The sequence below is a fragment of the Cyprinus carpio genome, chromosome A7 (assembly GCF_018340385.1).
Source record: "Cyprinus carpio isolate SPL01 chromosome A7, ASM1834038v1, whole genome shotgun sequence".
Classification (NCBI taxonomy): domain Eukaryota; kingdom Metazoa; phylum Chordata; class Actinopteri; order Cypriniformes; family Cyprinidae; genus Cyprinus; species Cyprinus carpio.
Window position 1 is genome coordinate 7411664 of NC_056578.1, and position 18016 is coordinate 7429679.

The following is an 18016-nucleotide window of genomic DNA, read 5'->3' on the forward strand; positions in this document are numbered from 1 at the left end:
AAATTAATTGTGATTAATCCCACCTAATATTAACGTTTTTTTATATATTTTTATATTGCAATAATTTCACATTCAATCAAAATTAATGTAGAAACAACATAAAGACAGTTTTTGTATTTGTCATCATTTTTATATTTGTTTTTTATATTTGCATCTTTTTTATGACTGAAGGGGATATTCTAAATTAAATAGATGAACCCCTTAAGCTACAAAAGTTATTGATTTCCTCTTTTTTTCTTTTGTTTGCTGATGAACAGCATCACAGCAGTTGGTTATGAGGTTATTTTGGCTGCTTTAAGAGCTGCTGCTGACAGGACAGGATTTTTTTTTTCTGACATATGGCCTGAAAACATCTCATCTGTCTGCAGTTCACTGAAGCTCCTTGTCACCTGTAGCTTTTCCGCACTTGTTTGACTCGCGCCTGGTGCTGAGGTGAAGTTGAAGTGTGCGTCTGAAAAGTCTCCGTTTGATGTGGTCGCAAATATGTTCTGCATCTAAATAAATGCAGTTCTTGTCAAGAAAAATCAGAAGCAGCAGTTGAGAGGGGAGTGGCCAACCCTAGCCCCGCCCCCATTAATTGCATTAAATAATTTTGACAGCACTAATTTAATTGTTTTTGTGCATTTTGTTACAATGTGATCTGTAAATAATGTATTATTTTCTTAAAGTGTTAATAAAATAATTCACAAGGTAAAATGACAAATATACTATTCCGAAAATAATTATTTATTTTTATAATATGTAATCGAAAATTCACTTTGTTATAATAATAATAAAAATAAAACAACTTATAGTTGCTGTTATTATTGCTATTGTTAAATATATTACTATTGTATATTTTGTTTACTCTTGATGTGAATAGTTTGTAGTTAGGTTACTTGTTTGATGTGATAGTTTTGCCATTTTATCTGTTCATTAATTATCAAACAGATGATAAAAAATGGACTAATCCATTTAATTGAAATCAAGTGTTAGCTCTGGCAGGTCACGTCAGTCAAGCTTGCATGGTCCACGTCTACCTATCAGTATACTCCTATCACTACATCCTTATAAGGTCCATTCAGTATTATTCAGCAGCTTATCGCTTTGCTCAGGAGCTAAGTACCCTCCTCCATCCCCAGCTCCTCCTATCGTCCACAGTCAGGACTTGGTTTTCTGATATTCCTTGTTGAATCAGCCTTCTTTATTTTGAATTATGTTGGTACTTTAAATTGCCATTAAGAACATGAATGATATCTGCTAAATTTATGTTGGTTGTGTTCTGTTTACCCTAAGGGTGTTTTCGCCGCTCTCCCTGCTCGTAGCCACATTGATGGGCAGGGAGTTTTTGCCCAGATCAGAACTATACCACCAATCCAAACCGTATGCTAACTGTCAATTATCTTTGACTATACTGGTCCTGACAGAACTACTTTTATGTTCATGCATTCCTTTCTTTGACTGTCTATGTGAGCTTCACATCACATTTTCTTTCTTTCCAGGCCAGAGACGTTGTCTGAAGTGTCACGAGAACTGTTTGAAATGCTCGCGAGACGCAGACAGATGCACGGCCTGTAAAGATGGCTTCAGGTAATACTAATAAACATCAAAACTGTTCAAGTTTCAAATGTTCAGCAATTGCACAAAACAACCTGATGAGAAAAACGTGCACAGCTTCATTTCCCGTGTTGAACTGCTGCTCTCAGAGTGTGGCAGTCGAGATGCGGCCCAAGAACATTTGAAAATCATCAGTGGATTGTTGCTTGATTGCAGCATAAATAAAACCAACTGAGCATTTAAAAGTCTCTTGCAGTCAATGGAGTTTAACAGGCAGAGCTGTGACCCCTCTTTGCACTCCATGCACAATATATATGGATTTCTGAGTTCTCATGACATCTGTAGCCTCACGCTGGTGTGGACAAAATAGCGTAAGAAGTCAGGCTTTGGGGTTTTGTGTGGGTTCAGGACATCTAGGGTACATCTGGTCATCTTTATGCATGCTGTCTTTGCTGTGGTTTAGACGAGCCGTACTGAGACAGACCAGCTTTAGTTCTTGAAAGGCAGTCTGGTCTTGTGAAGGGTAAAACGCAGGACGCTTTGCGCCGTGACCTCTTGATGGAATTTAATCTGTCAGGGTTATATATCGTGATGCGCTGCGTTTTGAAGCGCATATCGAGAGCAAATGCCTGGAGTCTTTTAGAGTCACATTGTCTGCGTCACACTTGCTCAAATGATTATTGAAACGCCTGTCATTTTCAACAACTGACCCACAATACCCCACTTCCATAACAAAACCGCTCTTTTAGCCAAGACTAGATCAAGCCACCGTGAAGAAGACTGCAGAGTTGTTTTCTCAGAAACACATTAAGCCTCATCTTGGATTGAGAATCACTGGTAACTCTGATTTGTTTGAAAATATAATTGAGTTTGACACTAGTTGTAGTCTGTGCCTCATTTAGAGCACAAACTTAAAGGAGCTGCACTTACAGATTTTGGAAATAGGGCACTCACAATTATGATATAATGGTAATTAACTTTTTAACAAAAAATAATAACAGTTATTTATTTAATTGTCTATTTTGTACATATTGGTTACAGTTGGTTGCAGTGTGAACTTGAAATATAATAAATTATGTCCTTTAAGGGTTAATAATATAATGCACACATTAAATTGACATAAAAATGCTATTCTAAATATTAAAATAATCTATTTATTATTATAATATAAATTGAAAATAAAATCATTATTGTTAACAGTTCTTATTATAATTACTAATATATAATTTGTTTTAGTCTTGGTGTGAATAGTTTGTAGTTAGAGTCTACATGTGGCAATTATGACATTTTGATTGTTTATTATTTATCAAACAAATATTAACAATTGACTATCTGATTTACATATTTTTGTGCATGTTGGTACAGTGATAACTTGGAAATAAGGTATCATTTGGTAAATATTGCACATCATAAAGTTATATAAATATACTATTCCACATATTTAAAGACTTTACTATTTTTTTCTTATTGCCATTATGTTATTTATTTCTTTAACATGATGGAAAGTCCACTGTTTTTACAGTAATAATAACAATTACTATTAATGATTTATCTTTTGCAAATATAAAAATATCCAAAATGTTGTTTTTATTATTATTTTTTTTTTTTTTTTTTTTTTTTTTTTTGCTTTTGGTGTCAATAAGCCTTTAGGTGCATAAAAGTCAAGTAAATGTAATCAGTCATATGTTAATGTGCTGAGAGTTTTGATATAATAACTGGTGTTTTTGCTTTTCATGATGTTTGCTCTTTAAAGCTGTGGAAATATTGCAGTGAATTGCACATTCTGCTGTATTGGTTTATTCTTTTCTGCTTCTTCTTCTTCTTCTCTTTTCCTGATTAAAGTCTGGCAGGAATGACCTGCGTTCCAGAATGTGCCAATGGAACATTTTTTAACCTGGAAGAAATGAAGTGCAGCCCCTGCCACGTCTCCTGCTCCACATGCACAGGTAACCTATTCTATTCTATTCTATTCTGTTCTATTCTATTCTATTCTATTCTATTCTATTCTATTCTATTCTATTCTATTCTATTTAATCTTGTCCTGTCCTATTTCATCCCATCCTATTATATTATATTATATTATATTATATTATATTATATTATATTATATTATATTATATTATATTATATTATATTATATTATATTATATTATATTATATTATATTTAGGGCTGTCAAATGATTAATCACGATTAATCACATCCAAAATAAAAGTTTTGTTTACATAATATATGTGTGTATACTGTGTATATTTATTATGTATATATAAATACACACACATGCATGTATAATATTTAAGAAGAATATGTTATGTTTATATATTAAATATATTTATATATAATATAAAATATAAGAATATAAATATATAAATGTATATACATGTAAATATTTTCTAAATATATAATTTATGTGTGTGTATTTATATATAGGCTACATAATAAATATACCCTGTACACATACATATATTATGTAAACAAAAACTTTTATTTTGGATGTGATTAATCGTGATTAATCATTTGACAGCCCTAATTATATTATATTATATTATATCCCATTCTATTCTATTCTATTATATCCCATTCTATTCTATTCTATTCTATTCTATTCTATTCTATTCTATTCTATTCTATTCTATTCTATTCCATCCTGTCCTGTCCTGTCCTGTCCTATTTCATCCCATTATATTATATTATATTATATTATATTATATTATATATATTATATTATATTATATTATTATATTATATTATATTATATATATATTATATTATATTATATTATATTATATTACATTTATATTTAGGGCTGTCAAATGATTAATCACGATTAATCACATCCAAAAATAAAAGTTTTGTTTACATAATATATGTGTGTATACTGTGTATATTTATTATGTATATATAAATACACACACATGCATGTATATATTTAAGAAGAATATGTTATGTTTATATATTAAATATATTTATATATAATATAAAATATAAGAATATAAATATATAAATGTATATACATGTAAATATTTTCTAAATATATAATTTATGTGTGTGTAATTTATATATACATAATAAATATACCCTGTACACATACATATTTTATGTAAACAAAAACTTTTATTTTGGATGTGATTAATCGTGATTAATCATTTGACAGCCCTAATTATATTATATTATATTATATTCCATTCTATTCGATTCTATTATATCCCATTCTATTCTATTCTATTCTATTCTATTCTATTCTATTCTATTCTATTCTATTCTATTCCATCCCGTCCTGTCCTGTCCTGTCCTGTCCTGTCCTGTCCTATTTCATCCCCATTATATTATATTATATTATATTATATTATATTATATTATATATATTATATTATATTATATATATTATATCCCATTCTATTCTATTCTATTCTATTCTATTCTATTCTATTCCATCCTGTCCTGTCCTGTCCTGTTATGTCCTGTCCTATTTCATCCCATCCTATTATATTATATTATATTATATTATATTATATTATATTATATTATATTATATTGTTTTATTTGCTTTTTTATGTTGTTTATTTTTTTTATATTATATTATATATATTATATTATATTATATTATATTATATTCCCTATCCTATCCCATTCTATTTTATTCCGTCCTATTCTATTCTATTCTATTCTATTCCATCCTGTCCTGTCCTATTTTATCCCGTTTGATGTGCATATGTTATATTATATTATATTATATTATATTATATTATATTATATTATATTATATTATATTATATTATATTATATTATATTATATTATATTATATTATATCCCATTATATTCTATTCTATTCAATCCTATCCCATCCTATCCTATCCTATCCTATTCTATTCTATTCCCATCTCATCTCTTCCCTATCCTAATCCCTATATGATGTACTTCAGTAATACCACACACAACACAGTTTGTTCATTTTTTTTATACATTTCTACATATGCATATTGATTATTTTGTTTTGCATTACAAAAAGGTGTATGTAAATGTAGACAGTCAATAAATTCAGAACAGCACAAACTTATACAGCAGTTTAATAAACAAGAATTTCAGATTGATAACTTATTTTTCAGACAAAATTTTGGCTGTTCATGTTTTGTTGACATCTGCTGAAGAAACTACCTGTGCACGGTAGTTTAGTATCTTAAAGCTCAATACAGATGAACTGATCAGAGTTTCTCAACTCTTGCCCTCAAGGTCTAGCAAAATTGAACTCCAGCCCTGATCAAACTCACCTGAACAAGCTAATCAAGGTCATCAGGATTACTAGAAAATAACAGACTATAGCAGACCTTGAGAAACGAGTCGAGAAACCCCCATTTACATCGATATATCATCAAAAGTCTCATTCAGAATCAGTGCAATACTCTCACAGGACATCACGGATGTGAGCAGACTCAAACACAAAAGCAGACGAATGAGGTCAGATGTCTTCTTTAAATTGCTTACCAATCGGTTCACAGTGAGAAACTGAAGAGTGAAGTGTTTGTATTGTTTTGAGGACAGCAGGAGAGAACGAGTCCTGTATCACTCTTGCTGCTCAGCCATTGAACTTAATTAACTTACTTCATTATACCAAATCACCAGAGACGCATGATAAGCCCTGAGTTGTTTGCTTTCCAAGTTCGCTGAAATGTGGAGAGCTGTTATAGACACAGTGGGGCAGAGGGAAATAAATTGACAGATTAACCTGAATGAATGTGTGTCTGTTTCCACCTTCATTATCATGGGCTCTGTTTTAAAACCCTAGTGAGATGTCTAGATAGACAGCATTTTACGACATAAAGCACTTGCAGCATGGCATGCATCATTTGTGGAGACGACAATCCCACAATGCACTGCAACATACTCCATCTAAACTCCATCATTTATTTTATTTAATAGTATTATTAATATACTTTAAAGTTTGAATGATATTTTATTTTTATATTTTCTGTTTTCACTTTAATTTAAGTGGAAATTTTAGTAATTATGTTGCATTTTTTATGTAATTTTTTGTCTTTTAGTCATTTAAGTACATCAAGTAAAATGAAAATGAGAAATGCTACTTTGGCAACTAGCTGTAAGTTAAATTATTTTTATATTTTATTATAGTTAACATTAATTTCAGATAATGCAAATGTTTTTTTGTGTTTTTGAAAGAAAGTCTCTTCTGCTCACCAAGGCTGCATTTATTTGATCAGCAATACAGTAAAAACTATAATATTGTTCAAATTTTTGGTTTTGGTTATTTTCTTTTTTTTTTAATATTTTTTTTTATTTGGTTTATTTGTGTTATGTAATATTTTGTTTTTTAGCATTTTTACTCCAGTCTTCAGTGTCACATGATCCTTCAGAAATCATTCTAATATGATGATTTGCAGCTCAAGAAACATTTCTGATTATTATCAGTGTTGAAAACAGTTGTGCTGCCCAATAATTTTGTGGGAACAGCTTTTATTTGAAACAGACTCTTTTGTAACATCATGAATGTCTTTACATTCTCTTTTGATTAATTTAATGCATCCTTGCTGAATAAAAGAACCTTTTATTTACCTTTATAAGCGATCACATGGTTGACCTGCTGTGGGAGAAAGTCTCTTGTAACAATGCTTTAATCTCAGAGATGGGCTGATTAGGCCAGAGAACTGAAAGTAGACAAGAAAGTCTCCTCTCTGTGATCTTCAGCTGACAGTTTATTGTATCCGGTCAATGTATTCATGCTGATTAATGATGACATTGCACTGTTAACATCATGCCTCACCAGCCGTCTCAAACACGCCTCGGGTCAAGATCCCAATGACTTACAAATGTAAATCACAGAGAACTGAGCTGACGGTGTGTATGTGTTTGCAGGTCCGGGACTGGAGGAGTGCATTCAGTGTGCACCAGACTATTTACAGCAGGAGTGGCGGTGCGTCCGAACCTGTGCTCCCGGATACTACAGAGGAGAGGCGGGGGGATTCACACAGAGGATGTGCCGCAAGTGAGTCCTCCACACGTCTCACATGACCACTGTACTGCTGCATTCACTGTATGACCAGTTGGGCTCTTGCATTATGAATGTGCATTTAATGAAGTTTTGAAAGTGACAGCTGGAGCACACCTATGATGCTTTAAAATGCAAATGCATTTGATTAAACATTTTTCTTAGGTTTTTAAGATTAAAGATGTTTCATATTTTAAAGAAATGTTACAATTAAAATTCTTGCAAAGCACATTTTCTAGTACTAAGACAGCCAATCTAACATCTTTCTGTCAGGTCATCCTCTTTGTCTTTGTTTCCGACTGTAATGTCATCAAGGCTTTTCTCATTTTTTTAAAATTCATGTTTGCATTCTTAGCTTCTGATTATCCGTCTCATTGAAATTGCAGTTGTTGGAAATGTAGCCTTGGTTAAGGAATTGCTTGCTTGGTATTTACATTGGAAATCTTTCTTATTGCTCTCTGGCAGAAATGTGAACACACACACACACACACACACACAATACAAAAAACTAACTTACTGTATTAATTTATTTAATTATTTAATAATTAAATTTAATTGTGTATAAAATTTAAATAGAAATATAAAATAAATGTCGTACTTTTTTATATATATTATTATTTATATAATATTTTGTAAAATATAAGAATTATATATATGTATTTTGTATTTATTGTGTATACATACACATTTATTTTATATGCTTAAATGCACAATATATGTTTATAGAATTCTTATACATTCTTATTTTTATTATATATTCTTATATTCTATAAATATATATTGTATATAATATATAAAATTACTGTTCTATGTGTATATATGCATACACATAAGAATGTATATTGTATTTACTGTTTATGTAAGTTATATACAAATATTAAATATATAATATTTATTTTGTATTCGTATGCAAGTTCGTATGCAAGTTTTATATTATTGAATTCTGTAAAAATATATTGTCTATATAAAATATATTTTAAGTTATTGTTTTTTTATCTGCATAATGGTCGAAAAGCAATCTGTTATTCAGATAATACCAGAGAGAAACAGTAGAAGAAAGTGTATCTTTCATGTATGGCTGAGATTTACAGCTCCATCACAGCGTTTTAGATTCTTGTAATGTGCAGCTTTAGGGCAGGGGGAGAGGATACGCCTCTCCACTCCACAGTTTATAAATCAACAGTCTTTTGCTTTATGAATGCTGTCTCAAGCAAATAGAGGCTTTTATGAAGGTCACAGATGGTGATTGCAGTAGAAACGGGTTCTTCTCCGAGTCCGGTTGAGCGTCACTGCAGGCAAATAGATCAGACAGCCTTAAAACAGAGGTAAAGTGTGGCCCTGAGGTAACCAACCCACACTGGAAGACATTCAGTTTGAACTCATATACAGCAAATGACAAAGAACATATAGTGACAGTTTTACAGCTGTTCTTTGACTCTACAGCTGTTATGGATGACCTTAGAGAGCTGTCATTTTTAGGTCAATAAGATGCATGTGTATTTTATAATGATCAAATAGCCCCTTCAAATCATAATGGGCCTGTATAAAGATTTTTATTGTTGACAGTCATGCACACTTGAAGATTCATAAGCATTGAATACGGGTAAAAACTTGTTTTGTAAGAAGGCAACTGTTGTTTTCTGTACACATACAGTACTGTTCAAAAGTATGGGTTCAGTAAGATTTTGTTTAAGCTTTTTTTAATTGAGCAATAATGCTTTAAAATTCAAAAGTGACAGTGAAGACATCTATAATGCTACAAAATGTTTCTTTTTTAAATAAATGCTGTTCTTTTTAACTTTTTGAGCAGCGAATCAGTATATTAGAATGATTTCTGAAGGATCATGTGTCACAGTGTCTGTTCTGTGTCTCCCTGGGTGGCCACTAGAGGTCTCACTTCCCCTGATTGTCACCCCCTTCTGAACTACATTTCCCACTAGCCTTATCTGTTCATCACTGTTCATTGTGTTCAGCTGTCACCACTTACCTTGTTTGCACCTGTCTATAAATACCCTGGTTGTTTCTGTCATTGTTACGGAGTCCTTGTTGAATGTCACCCTGCGTTTTCCTGGTTCCCTGGTGGATGTTCGTGGTTCATGTTTTGGACTGTTTATGTTTGGTTTTGACCCCTGCCTGGACTGTTTATGATTTTGGATTGCCCTAATAAAACATACTGCATTTGGATCTACCTGTCTGTGTGCGTTACGTGACAGAAGGACTCCGTCAAACCTAGATCCAGCAGTATGTTTTTTGAGGTTTCTCCCCCTGCCATCGAGCGGGAGAGAAGGAGTTGGTTCGAGGGAACCCGCCTGGTCGTTTTTCGTGGGACCCGGGGAGGTCGCAGAGGAGTGAGTGGTCGAGAGGAGGTCCGGCATCGCTCTCCACCAGGGCCCCCTTCGACCCTGGGCTCGTGAGGGACGGATCGGAACTGCCGTCTCTCCATCACGGACAGAGAAGGGGGAGGAAGCACACGTCTGTCGTTCCTGAGACCGTTCACGTTACGTCTGCCGAGCCTGTGTCTTCGGACAAGACGGCCGTCCCGCGGAAACATTCTTGGACTATTTTTTCTGTGCTGTCCAAGATCCTAGAGATTCCCAACAGTGTTCATGTCACGGCTGCTGAGCCAGCATCACAGTCCAGGATGGTAGCCAACCCAGCGCCACAGCACAAGATGGCCGCCAGCCCAGCGCCACAGCACAAGATGGCCGCCAGCCCAGCGCCACAGCACAAGATGGCGGCCAGCCCAGCGCCACAGCACAAGATGGCGGCCAGCCCAGCGCCACAGCACAAGATGGCGGCCAGCCCAGCGCCACAGCACAAGATGGCCGCCAGCCCAGCGCCACAGCCCAAGATGGCCACGGAGACAGTATTAAGTTACTTTTCCAGGATGTGCCAGATCCCAGAGTTTCCCAGGAGTGTTCACATCACGGCCGCTGAGCCAGCGCCAATGCCCAAGATGGCCACCAGTTCAGCTCCACAGCACAAGATGGCCGCCAGTCCAGCGCCACAGCACAAGATGGCCGCCAGCCCAGCACCACAGCACGAGATGACCGCCAGCCCAGTACCACTGCACAAGATGGTCGAATCTACACCTGTGTTGGCAGACAAGATGGTTGACTCAACGCCTGAGTCTTCCGTCAAGGAGCCACCGGCACGCCATCATAGAGGCCGCAGGGGGGAGGAGACAGGCGTCAGCCGTTCCTCAAAGCCCGGAGGACGTTCCCGAGCAGGCCGCTGCCGTCCAGGAGGACGTTCCCGAGCAGGCCGCTGCCGTCCAGGAGGACGTTCCCGAGCAGGCCGCTGCCATCCAGGAGGACGTTCCCGAGCAGGCCGCTGCCGTCCAGGTGGACGTGTCCAAGGTTCCCGAGGCGGTGCCTGATGCCGAAGCGGTGCCTGATGTTGTTCCGGAGGCCGAGGCGGTGCCCGAGATGGTTCCGGTGGCCGAGGCGATGTCAGAGGCGGTTCCCGATGCAATGCACGAGGTCGAGGCGGTGCCCGAGGCGGTGCCCGATGCCAGGGCGGTTCCCGATGCCAGGGCGGTGCCCGAGGCGGTGCCCGATGCCGAGGCGGTGCCCGATGCCGAGGCGGTGCCCGAGGCGGTGCCCGATGCCGAGGCGGTGCCCGATGCCGAGGCGGTGCCTGATGCGGTGGCCGAGGTGGTTCCCGATGCAATGTCCAATGCCGAGGCGGTGCCCGATGCCGAGGCGGTGCCTGATGCGGTGGCCGAGGCGGTTCCCGATGCAATGTCCGATGCCGAGGCGGTGCCCGATGCCGAGGCGGTGCCCGATGCGGTTCCCGATGCAATGACCGAGGCGGTGCCGGAGGCGGTGGTCGAGGCAGTTCCCGATGCAATGCCCGAGGCCGAGGCGGTGCCCGATGCCGAGACGGTGCCCGATGCCGAGACGGTGCCCGATGCCGAGACAGTGCCCGATGCCGAGGCGGTGCCCGATGCGGTGCCAGAGACGGTTCCCGATGTAATGCCCGAGACTGAGGCGGTGCCCGAGGTCGAGGCGGTGCCCGATGCAATGGCCGAGGCAGTGCCCGATGCGGAGGCCGTTCCCGATGCGGTGCCCGAGGCAGGGTCCGAGGCCATTCCCGATGCGGTGCCCGAGGCGCTGTCCGTTGCGGTGCCCGAGATGGTTCCCGAGGTCGAGGTACTTCACGTCTCCACAGGCCGTCCAGAGCACCTTCACGTCTCCACAGGCCGTCCAGAGCACCTTCACGTCTCCACAGGCCGTCCAGAGCACCTTCACGTCTCCACTGGGACACCGGAAGGGCAGGTTCCGCTCTGGTCGCTCAAGTGGCGAGTTCCTCCCTGGCCGTCTGCACAACTAAGATGGACTGATCCTCCGTGGCCACCTGAACTGCCGGGTCCCTCGTGGTCCCCTGAACTTTCGGGTCCACCCTGGCCACCTGAACTGCCTGGTCCCTCGTGGTCCCCTGAACTTTCGGGTCCACCCTGGCCACCTGAACTGTCTGGTCCCTCGTGGTCCCCTGAACTTTTGGGTCCACCTTGGCTGCCGGTGGAGCCATTACGGCCGGTCCCTGTTCTCCTACACGGGCCTGGCCCGCCATCCCTCCCCCTGTTCTACCTCCACCAGTCCACCTCCCTCCTGGTCTTTTTGATTTGTTTTTTTTTTTTTTGATCTGGGGAGCATCTGGAAGCTGCTCCTTAGAGGGGGGGCTAATGTCACAGTGTCTGTTCTGTGTCTCCCTGGGTGGCCACTATAGGTCTCACTTCCCCTGATTGTCACCCCCTTCTGAACTACATTTCCCACTAGCCTTATCTGTTCATCACTGTTCATTGTGTTCAGCTGTCACCACTTACCTTGTTTGCACCTGTCTATAAATACCCTGGTTGTTTCTGTCATTGTTACGGAGTCCTTGTTGAATGTCACCCTGCGTTTTCCTGGTTCCCTGGTGGATGTTCGTGTTTCATGTTTTGGACTGTTTATGTTTGGTTTTGACCCCTGCCTGGACTGTTTATGATTTTGGATTGCCCTAATAAAACATACTGCATTTGGATCTACCTGTCTGTGTGCGTTACGTGACATCATGTGACACTGAAGACTGGAGTAATGATGCTGAAAATTCAGCTTTGAATCACAGGAATAAATTACATTTTAACATGCATTCAAATAGAAAGTTGTTATTTTAAATTGTAAAAATAGTTCACAATATTACTGTTTTTACTGTATTTTTGATCAATTAAATGCAGGCTTGGTGAGCAGGAGAGACTTCTTTCGAAAATAAACTTAAATTTTAGTTGGCTATATAATACCAGTAAAATGTAAATTTTTGATGCCACATTAAAGGAACAGTTTACTCAGAAATTTCTATTTTGTCATCATTTTTAGCCATATGACAAGTTGTTAATGACATTATTTAACCACGTATCAAAGTTGTGACACAAGAAATCACAGTAAACAAGGTACATTTTGACTCGCAGTGTTGCCAGGGAGGCTTGAAACTGTCCCAAAGACTGACAAATAAATAACAGTGTCAAGGTCCAGAAAAGTATGAAAAGCATCGTCAGAATACTCCATCCTCCATCAGTGATTCAACCGTAATGTTATGAATCGACGAGAATACTTTTTGTACACAAAGAAAACAAAAATAGCGACTTTATTCAACAATTCCTCTTCTCTGTGTCTCTCCAAATCAGCGTAGCGCCATTTTGGCAGTTCTGAGCTGTACGCAAGCGGCATACGCTCTTCTGTATCAGCTGTGCCACAAGGATACGTTTTTTTACCTGTATTTACGCTTTGGTTTGAAAGCAAACAGTGCAACAGTGCAGCGCGGCTGATACAGAAGAGCGTAAGCCATCAACAACGGAATTGTTGAATAAAGTCATTATTTTAGTTTTCTTTGTGTACAAAAAGTATTCTTGTCGCTTCATAACGTTACGGTTGAATCACTGATGGCAGATGGACTATTCTGATGATGCCTTTTCATACTTTTCTGGACCTTGACACTGTTATTTACTTGGCAGTCTATGGGACTGTCACAGGCCTCCAGGTTTTCATCCAAAATATCTTAAATTGTGTTCTGAAGATGAACGAAGCTTTTACGGGTTTTGAACGACATGGGGGTAAGTGATTAATGACAAAATTTTCATTTTGGGATGGAGTATCCCTTTAAGGGATTCACTCACTAATATACATATTAGGTTAATAATGCCATACAAATGAAGTACAGAGATATTTGTCAGATGTAGCAGCAGCATCAATACCAACTCGGTGGACTGGTGTTGAATTGGGCAGTTAAATTAACAAGCTCTAAAAAAAGTTCAGCCCCATAAACATGAGCTCAGTGTTTGTCCTCCAGGATCCAGGATCTGTTTTATGGCACAGTTTGACTCATATCATCTTCAGCTCTTGATTAGAACAAGAGTTTAATAAAGTAGCCTAATACGTTTAAGTAATACTAAAACGTACTACAGAGTTTGTGCCAGTTTTAAAAAGGTATTAAAATTAAGTGTAATAATTAAGTATACTTTTGGGAGCCCATTGGCAGATATTTGTTCGTTTTAATCATAAACTCATTTTGATCAATTTCACATAAAACAAAACTTATTTTAAGTAATTTTGCTTCTCTTTAGACATTTGCAAGACAAGACAAACTTTGCTAGTACAGGACATTTATGTTTAGAGAGCATATTTTGTTTCATTCAGTGAATTCCTTAAAATTGTCTTTACTTGATCTTTAAAAAAGTCTTAAATTTACCTTCAAAAAAGATAAGAACCCCCCCAGAAACCCTGCACTAAAGCAGCGCTTTATGATTCATGGCACTGACTCTGCTGATGGCTGTCCCTCACTGGAAATCTGTCACCGTCATTTATCAAATCAAGTCTTTATAGACATAAAAAGCGGAAGCTCATGTGTGGTTCTGCTGTGTGTTTTCAGGTGTGAGGATCACTGTTTGAGCTGTCAGGGTCCTGGAACGAGCTGCACGCAGTGTAAGGACGGATACAGCCTCGTCAGCCGGACCTGCATCATGAACGCCACCTGTAACAACGGTACGTGCCTCCAGTCAGCCAGCTCTGCTGCTGTTGTGCTCCACTTTATCCACATGTATCAGAAACAGACCCCTTCCGGTACCGAGACCCAAACCTGCAACCTTCTGGTTCCAAGTCCGACTCTCTAACCATTAGCCCCAAGACTGATTTAAGACAGATTCATGAGTCACTGTGGCGATTCACTGAATCAGTTCCTGTTCATAAGAGTCAATCACTTGTGAATTAGGCTACACTGGTCACAACACAACACAATTCAGAGTGCAAACTCACAGCTCACATCGATTTATCCATGGCACTGTAGATTCAGTGATGGACTTGCATAGATCTGTTAACAGAATCGAACATTATAAGAATTATCATCATCAATTACTCATCTGCTCATGATGTTCAGGAGGTGAGACAGTGGCAGATGTGGTTTATTGTGTTGTGTCAGACTCTTGTGATTGATTTAGCGTGATTGAGTGAGTTCTGTGGGGAGTGTGTGTGATGTTGAAAACATTAGCGTGTGTGTGTGTGTGTGTGTGTGTGTGTGTGTGCATAAGTAATTTTCCTTCATTCTTCTGTATTGTTTCATAGGAAAACAAGGGCAGTGCTCTTCAACTGCTGTCTCTGTGCAAACACAATACAAAATCTGTCATCATTTTGTCCCTCATATTCCAGACGTGAATGATTTTATTTATTCTGTTGGGGGGGGGGATGTTAGGCACTTCAATTTTGGTCTGTTCACTCAAACTGTTTGAATTTAAAAGAGGTGCTTTTTTCCTTTTAGGAGCTTGACATTTAAAATCCACTTCTTTTGCATGGAATAGAGTCACTGAGACATTCTGTCAAACATCTAATTTTGTGTTTGACAAAAGAGATTTAATCTAAAAGGGATACTCCACCCCAAAACTTTGTCATTAATCACTTAGCCCCATGTCGTTCCAAACCCGTAAAAGCGCTGTTCGTCTTCGGAACACAATTTAGGATATTTTGGATGAAAACCTGGAGGCCTGATGGCAGATGAAGTATTTTGACGACAACTTTCATACCTTTTATGGACCATGACAGTGTTATTTACTTTGCAGTCTATGGGACAGTCACAGGCCTCCTGGTTTGCATCCAAAATATCTTAAATTGTGTTCCGAAGACGAACAGCGCTTTTACGAGTTTGGAACGACATCGGGGTAAGTGATTAATGAGAAAATTTTCATTTTGGGGTGGAGTATCCCTTTAATAATCGATTAATTATAATGAATTTAGATCATCTATTTAATTATATTTTATCTTCCTCTGTTGTATGCCCAACCAGTCAATAATTGCACTGATTTGCATCTCGTGAGCACTGAGGATTAAATAATATAACAACTCATGAGTTTAGAACTGATTCGCGAGTTACTGTGACTGATTCATTGAATAGAACCAGTTTTGTTGGTGAATCAGGCTAATAATTAATTTAAAAATAAATGATAAGATAATTGTTAAAAAAATATATCATTCCCTTATATTCCAAACTCTCGTTTTCTTTATTCTGTGTGGGGAAAAAAGAGCCATTATGTCTTAAAACTGATTTTGTGTTGACGTAAGTGAATGATGACAGGAGTTTGACTTTAATGAACTGTCTCTTTAAGTATCATAGCTCAGTTTTATTTTGTTGCAAAGAAGTTTGGACAGACAACATGGTCAGCTTTTATGAGACTTGTTGCTTGTTTCTTAAGCCAAAAACTTTAATATGTATTCACTGACTTCAATTTGACCTTATTTATTCATGTATTTGTTGTGCCTTTTCTTTTTTCATAAAATTTTTCAAGGAGCTTTTTGTTATTACAATCTCATGGAGTAATTCATATGGATGATGTTGTGTCAAACTGACCCGACCCGGGTGTTTACGAGACTTTCAGATGTCAAATCTTCTCAAAGTTTGTTGTTACACAGCTATAAACGCTGACATTAGAGAGAGAAGAAAGGGGAACACATTGAGTAAAAAGATTTCAGAAGAGAATGACGTATGGAGAGAAGATTAAACGGAAGAGGGTCGTGCGTGAGTGAAAGGCTGGAAGAAACAGGGCTTGTTGTGAGTGAGGCAGAGCACTGGCAGGACAGCAACAATGCTTTCACCCGGATCCGCTGCCCCTAAAATCTCTGGAACCTTCTGTCTGTCTAAACTTACATAACATGACCGTCAGATCACCCAGAGAGGAGAAAGAGAGACTGAAGACAGTCCACTGCTGTTAGTGGCACCTCTGATTCAAGTGTAGAGCATTTGGGTTTCTTCCTAGACTCTTAAAAATAAAGGTTCTTTATTGGTATTGATGTTTCCATGAAGAACCTTGAACATTCATGGAACCTTTCAAATGCAGAAAAGGTTCTTTATAGTGGAAAAAGGTTCTTTAAATTGTTAAAATGGTTAATTTAAGAACTGTTCACTGAAAGGTTCTTTGGGGAATTTACTCAAAAGAGACTTTAGGGACAGAGTGGAGTCAGAATATCATGGCTCTGACCCCCAACGCATGCTATATCACTGACTACAAAGGAAGGAAAAGCAGTGTTGTGTCTTTGTCTGGCTCCTTACCGGATGAGCTCAATACATTCTACACTCGCTTTGAAACAGGCAACACATTCCCTGCTGTGAAAATAGCTGCTGTCCTTGACACCTGCCCTTTGGTTCTAACCATACTCTAACCACCCCCACAGGGATGTGTACTCAGTCCTCTCTTGTACTCCCTGTTCACTCGAAGTGAGTAAGGCCTTCAAGAGAGTCAACGGCCGGAAAGCTCCAGGTCCAGATGGCATCCACGGACATGTACTGAGGGCCTGCACTGTCCAGTTAGCAGATGTCTTCACCAACATCTTCAACCTCTCCTTGAGGCTAACAGTGATCTCCTTGAGACTAACTTATGTAACTTGGTCCTGGTTTTCCTGACCGGCAGACCCCAGGTGGTTAAAATTGGCAATCACACATCCTCCTCACTCACACTCAGCACTGGCGCCCCACAGGGATGTATACTCAGTCCTCTCTTGTACTCCCTGTTCACTTACGACTGCTCTGCTAAGCACAGCTCCAACATCATCCTCAAATCTGCTGATGATACAACTATCCTAGGACTCCTCACTAATGGCGATGAGACATGCTAAAGAGATGTTGTTAATGCACTCACAGCATGGTGTGGTGATAACAATCTCTCTCTAAACGTCAGCAAGACCAAGGAGATAATCGTAGACTACAGGAAGTCACAGAGAGTTGGTCATGTTCCCATTCACATCAATGGAGGGAAAGTAGAGATAGTTAAGAGCTACAAGTTCCTTGGCATTCACATCTCTGAGGACCTTTCCTGGAGGCTACACTCAGAGACCATAGTGAGAACAGCCCGTCAGCGTCTCTACTTCCTGCAGAGGCTGAAGATGTTTGGCATCTCCTCTAACTTCATGTCAAATTTCTAGCGCTGCACTATAGAGAGCATTCTGACCGGCTGCATCACTG

General features: G+C 38.7%; 1 protein-coding gene across 3 annotated transcripts in view; it reads left to right on the forward strand.

Moving 5' to 3' along the window:
• The window catches only part of LOC109084261 (proprotein convertase subtilisin/kexin type 6-like), a 65493-nt gene that overhangs the window by 46286 nt on the left and 1191 nt on the right, over positions 1-18016 (forward strand). For 2 of the 3 annotated variants that reach the window (XM_042759453.1, XM_042759454.1), the window contains exons 17-20: positions 1480-1569; positions 3379-3482; positions 7405-7534; positions 14444-14556. In XM_042759453.1, the coding sequence (XP_042615387.1) occupies positions 1480-1569; positions 3379-3482; positions 7405-7534; positions 14444-14556 (437 nt within the window). The remainder of the gene's footprint in view (positions 1-1479; positions 1570-3378; positions 3483-7404; positions 7535-14443; positions 14557-18016) is intronic. The other variant, XM_042759452.1, reaches the window with a different exon arrangement.